General features: G+C 43.9%; 1 protein-coding gene across 1 annotated transcript; it reads left to right on the top strand.

Annotated features, from left to right (window-relative positions):
- Window positions 1–671: 671 nt before the first annotated feature.
- Window positions 672–2,753, top strand: LOC108635215 (zinc finger protein 134-like). Its single transcript, XM_018045465.1, is given in 2 exon segments — window positions 672–1,485; window positions 1,487–2,753. Coding segments are annotated over 2 exon segments (1,302 nt in total). The 5' UTR covers window positions 672–1,050; the 3' UTR covers window positions 2,354–2,753.
- The last annotated feature ends 3,688 nt before the right edge of the window (window positions 2,754–6,441 follow it).

The following is a 6,441-nucleotide window of genomic DNA, read 5'->3' as shown; positions in this document are numbered from 1 at the left end:
ATCCACCTACAGTATGGGAGTCCTGGGTTTGGTCTCTGGGTGGGGAAGATCCCCTGGAGAAGGGAACAGCTATCCATTTCACTACTCCAGCTTGGATAATTCCATGGATTGTATAGTCCATGGGGGTTGCAAAGAGTTGGACGTGATTGAGTGACTTTCATGTTCACGTGCTCCAGATTAGTTCACTTCCTCTAATTGTCATTCCTTTGGGCATACCTCTGTCATGAAGTACAGTCACAGTCACTGCTTGTGGGGCCCACTGGGTTGTTGCTCTACGACATTCATTTTGCACTGTTTAGTTTTTTTTTGCTCACCCGTGGGTGGACTCCCCTGGCCAGTGCTTTCCTTCTCACTTGCCCTGTCTTTCCTCTGTGACTTGTGTGTTCTAGATCCTCTGTAGAACTGAGAGTTTGTGACTCAACTCTGAGAGGTCATGACTCGAGTCACAACAAGAAGGAGCAAGGAGCTTGGGACAGGTCCTGGTGAGTGGGAGCCTGGAAAGAATGTAACTTCAAGGATGGGTTCAAATAGCACTAGAACCTGTCCTGGGCCCACACTGTTTGGCGCCTAGGCTGCAGGCCATACCTTATTTCTCTTTTCCTCCCCATTCTGGACACTTTGTCATTTCTAATTCTGATCTGTAGCCCAGGGCTGCCCACCCCACTCACAAGTGTTCTCTACTGCTTCCTCGGTGGTACTTTTCTCTTTTGGACAGTGTTCATGTGTCTTAAGACAAAAGCATATCCTTAAAATAGTTTTTGAATACCAATTACTTATTTTAAGTCAGATTTTCTGGGCCTGGACATATATTCCTGGACAGTGGTCCCTTCTCAGTTGTGCCAAGGCCCTTCTGAAAGTCATTTTCTTGTTGTGAGTTTCTTGCCTGAGCCACACCCCATCCCTATGTCTTTGCTGTTGTGAAGCGTTCCCTATCCTGTGACCCATAGAGTCCAGTACTGCACAGCAGCTTTCTTTAACCTGATCCTAAATCTATTGTCCTGGCAACAGCCCTATGGACTCAGTCCTGGCTATGCTGGGGACACATTTGTGATGAGGGTGTCCACTCCCACTGAAGTCAGCATGCTGTTCAGTGACATTTTTCTGCTTTCAGGTCGTTGGCATGGAGTGGACGAGGAAGAGGCAGCTTCTGAGCAGAGTGTTTCTGTAGCAGTGTCGCGCATTCTTACTTCCAAGGCAGATTCATTGACTCAGATGGCTCATCCTTGTAACTTATGTGGCCCAATCTTGAAAGATGTTTTGCACCTGGACGAACACAAAGAAACACGCCATGGGCTGAAACCTTACACGTGTGGGGCGTGTGGGAGGCAGTTCTGGTTCAGTGCAAACTTTGACCAGCATCAGAAGCTGTACAATGTAGAGAAACTCCTAAGAGGTGACAAAGGCAAGACATCATTTGTTACTAACTATAGAGCTTGTGAAGAACCTCTGCTGTCAGAGAAGCCCTTTGCATGTAAGGAGGAGCAGAAAGAACTTCCAGGTCAGTTTGGGCAGTCACCAGCAAAAGGCAACCCACAGCAAGAGGAAGACACGGAGTCCTGAGAGTGGGCTGGCTTTGCACATTGGACAGATGCATTACAAGTGCAATGAATGTGGGAAAGCTTTCAGCCGCAAGGACACGCTTGTCCAGCACCAGAGAATCCACACTGGAGAAAAGCCTTATGAGTGCAGTGAATGTGGGAAAGCTTTCAGCCGCAAAGCCACACTTATCCAGCACCAGAGAATCCACACAGGAGAAAAGCCTTACGAGTGCAGTGAATGTGGAAAAGCCTTTAGCCGTAAAGACAACCTTACTCAGCACAAAAGAGTTCACACCGGAGAGATGCCTTATAAGTGTGGTGAGTGTGGCAAATACTTTAGCCATCACTCCAACCTAATTGTACACCAGAGAGTTCACAATGGAGCAAGGCCTTACAAGTGCAATGATTGTGGGAAAGTCTTCAGACATAAATCCACACTTGTTCAGCATGAGAGTATCCATACTGGAGAAAACCCTTATGTTTGCAGTGACTGTGGAAAGTCCTTTGGCCACAAATACACCCTCATTAAACACCAGAGAATTCATACTGAGGCAAGGCCTTTCAAGTGCACTGAATGTGGGAAATTCTTTAGTCGAAGCTCTGACTTTATTGCACATCAGAGAGTTCACACAGGTGAAAGGCCTTTTGTGTGCAGCAAATGTGGGAAAGATTTCATCAGAACCTCCCACCTTGTTCGGCACCAAAAAGTTCACACTGGAGAGAGGCCATACGAATGCAGTGTGTGTGGGAAATCATATAGCTTAAGCTCCCACCTCATTAGGCACCAGAAAGTTCATGTTGCAGGAAGGCTTTAGGAGTGCTTTTAACACAGCAGGACTCATGGGGAGAGCTCTGTGACTTCCTGTAGAGAGAGAGACATCAAATCGTGTGTTGAACCATGTATATCTAGACATTGACAGTTGAGAGATAGTTTATGAATGCCATGTACAGGGGAAGCTTTCAGAAGCTATGTCGCACTTTCAGACCTGCTCGGGTTCCTTGCCGAATTTTTTAGTATCAATGCCTGTGGCTGAAAACATCTCAACTCTACCCTAATATCCTCAGGGGAGGCAAAAACTTCATAGTCTCTCTGTAGTCCCTGGAGGGAATGATAAGAAACCTGAGTTCCAGAATTCCCTGGTGGTCCAATGGTTAGAACTCTATGCTCCTGAAGGCCCAGGTTCAATCGCTTGTTGAGGAAATAAAATCCCACAAGCCATGTGGGCCATAAATAAGTAAATGGAAAACCTGAGTTAAATGGGGGTCCTTGTTTGCTCCCCTCTGACTGGCAAAGGTGTATGCATGACCCATCTTTAGCCAAGAGGAACTGAGCTGTGTTTTTGGTAACAGAAAAGTTTACTTTCTTCATGGACATTGTTGGTTTCACTCTCATGTAATACTTGTAACATTTTTCCAGCTCCAAGTCCCCCAACCTGGATAATAATTTGCTTCATGTTGCTCTGGTTTGTGTGATAATAAATACCTTATTATTTAAACCACCTTTAATCATGGAGGTTCTTTTTATTGAGTGGTTTGGAAACTATTAGGCTCTGCCAAACTGAGGAGGTAAACAGTGTTTGTAGGGGCTTTCAACTTTTGGGTGCCTCAGTGGAACAGCAGGTTGGCAGAGAACACTTCTCATTGCTGACAAAAGCTTAATGGAGAATTCAGGGTTTGTGGGCCTGATTTTATCTGGATTTCAGAGTTATTAGAAGGTCCAGACATTAACTTGAGGAGGGTGCTGTTGTTGGAAGCAGCCTGCAATGTATTTTGGAGTAGCATGGCTTGAGTGCTTTGCTTCCACCATCTCCCCTAATGGCTCCACACCCTCTACCTGCACCCAACTCTCCTGCAGAATCAAGGGTTCTGACACCTCTCCCGTTTGCCAAAGATTACTTCTCACACCCACTACTCTGCCTTGGGCCCCACCTGGCATCTTCCTGCTTCTGCAGGCCCCTATGCCCAAGTCTCAAGTGCCTCAAATCCTGGCCCTGCTGCCAGTCACTCCATCATCCTGTGTCATAGAGGAAATACTGAAATAAGTGTAGCTATATTAAGTCTAGAGTGAGAGAAGGTAGTCCAGTTGAACCTAGAATTTGTGGACATCCATGGGTGGTGATATATGGGAGTGTTTGTGAGAGACAGGTGTGTGTGGTACCAATGTATACCTAATTCAGGGTGAACTCTAAGGAAGGCATTTTTTTCTGGGCATTTTGAATTATTCCCTAGGAACAAGAGGCCCATACTTGGGCAAATGCTGAAGTTTTCTCATCCAGAAAAAAAGCTCTTGATGTGACAGTTTGTGACAGTTTCATTCTCTGGCTTTTCTTCCCCCCCCCCCCCCCCCCCACCCCTTGCACTCTGGCAAAGACCCTTGTTTATTTGTTTCCTGTTTTCTGGCCAGTTTTTTTTGGTCTTTGTTTCCAACTGTTCAGGGAGTCAGGAAAATCAGAAGTAGCTCCCTGGGACACTTGACTTTGCAGAAGGGAAACAGGAGTAGAGCACTGTGATTTTGTCCATTTAGAGACACAGCTCAGGGTACATGAGGCCAATGTGACTAGAATTCAGGTGGCATAGTAAGGAGAGGAGGGAGCTGGAGATGAGGGGTAGAGAGAAAGGGGAGGAGCAAAGAACTGAGAAAAGACTATGGTGATTCCTTGGTGGTCAGTGGTTAGGATTCCAGGCTTTCACTGCAGTCCCTGGTGGAACTGACATCCCGCATGCTGCAGGGCACAGCCAGGAAAGAGAAAAATGCTGTGTAATACGAAAAGCAGATGAGATAATTCGGAAGGAAAAAAAAAAAATCAGTGAATTTAAAGATACAGAAATTATGCAAAATAAATCACATAGCGAAAAAATAACAGCAATAGTGACCTGTAGGAAAATACTACATGATCTAACATACATGTGTTTGGAAGGCCAGAAGCGAGAGCATAACAAGAAAGAAAAAAAAAAAAAAAAGGAAGGAAGGGAGAAGAGCTGAGACATTTCCCTATTTGTTTAAAAAGGAGACAGCAACCACCAGAAGATAGGAAGGTCAAGGAATCTTCTCTAGAGCAGAAGAAACATGGCCTTACTAATATCTTGATTTCAGCCCTCTAGCTTCCACAATTGTGAGAGCATAAAATAGTGTTTAAGCCACTCAGTTTGTGGGAACTAATGTAGCTACCACCTTTTGCCTTATTAACATTTAGAGAACTTTAAGGGCCACAAAGAATTTTCACAAAAAGAAACAATATTCTAGGCCGTAAAAATATCAATAAATATAAAATTAAAATCATTAAGATACATACTCTAAGCACAGGAGAATTAAACTAGAATTCATGAAAGAACACTGCTAAAAAAAATCCCTAGTTTAACATATTTGGAAGTTAATTTTTTCCTTTTTTTTTTTTTGGGCTGTGCCATGTACCATGCAGGATTTTAGTTCCCTGATCAGGGATTGAACCTATGCCCTCTTGCATTGGCAATGCAGGATCTTAACTACTGGACCATCAGGGAAGACCCTGAGAAATTAGATAATATTGGAACCAAGTGGAATGAAACCTAATATATCAAGATTTGTTATTGCTGAGATTAGAAAAAAAAGTATAGATGTAAAAAAAAAAAAAAAAGTATAGATGTAAGTATTTTGAAAGTAAGGGAAGAACTAAAACATTTAATATCCAAGTTAAGACACTATTAGAAATAAACATAATTAAAACCAAAGTAGGCAAAAGGAAAGAATAAAGAACAGAAATTAATAAAATAATTAAAATATAGAAAATCAGTGAACTCTGAAGCTGTCTTTTGACTGGATCAATATAATTGATGGATCTCTCGGTAGATTGGTCAGGAAAAAAAAAATTACCAATATAAGGAATGAAAGATGGGATAGCACTAGATGCGGTAAAAACATTCAAAGAATCACAGAGATTTCCCACGCTGCTGCTGCTGCTGCTGCTAAGTCGCTTCAGTCGTGTTTGACTCTGTGCGACCCCATAGACGGCAGCCCACCAGGCTCTGCCATCCCTGGGATTCTCTAGGCAAGAACACTGGAGTGGGTTGCCATTCCCTTCTCCAATGCATGAAAGTGAAAAGTGAAAGTGAAGTCGCTCAGTCGTGTCCGACTCTTAGCGACCCTATGGACGGCAGCCCACCAGGCTTCTCCGCCCATGGGGTTTTCCAGGCAAGAGGACTGGAGTGAGTTGCCATTGCCTTCTTCACCCATGCTGCATGGTGTGGCCAAAAAAAAGAATTAAATACGATTTTTGGCTGCCCCATGTGAAATCTTAGTTCCTTGACCAGGGATTGAACCCATGTCCCTTGCACTGGAAGTGCAGAATCTTAACCAATGGACTACCTGGGAAGTCCAGGTTATATGTGATATTTCAGTTTTTATTTAAAATGAAACAAAACCTTGATTTATATAGCAGCTGTGCCACTCCAGTCATCTTACAGCAGTGGGTTTCCTCTCTCTCAGGGTTGGCCCAATAAAAAGTTGGGCAAAACAGACTGTATTTGGGTTGAAAAAGAAATCACAACAAAGATTAGTTAATTTTGGTGTGGGCTTGCCATGCAGCACACAAGACCTTAATTCCCTGACCAGGGATGAACAGTGTTGGTAACTCAGAAAAGTGAGTCCACAAGATACAGGAAAGAAGGGTAGAGCCTCTGCTGCCCTTTGACACGTCCCCTCTGGCCCCTTGTGCCCTGAGCCCTGACCTCAAATCTGCTATAGGAGCTGAGTCCTTCAGCCTGAGTTCTAGCAGGGAAGACAGTTCCCAGGCAGGGCTCCAGGGAGTATACGATATTTTTAGCAACTCTTTCCAACAACTCTACAAAAACTAGAAACTGACCAAAAAATTTATTGAAATACTCCAACAACTCAGGTTCACTGAGGAAGAAATGAGTACTCTGAAGT

Source organism: Capra hircus, unplaced genomic scaffold, assembly GCF_001704415.2.
Source record: "Capra hircus breed San Clemente unplaced genomic scaffold, ASM170441v1, whole genome shotgun sequence".
Lineage (NCBI taxonomy): Eukaryota > Metazoa > Chordata > Mammalia > Artiodactyla > Bovidae > Capra > Capra hircus.
Note: the sequence above shows the minus strand (reverse complement) of the source record. Positions and strands in the feature narration are given on the sequence as shown.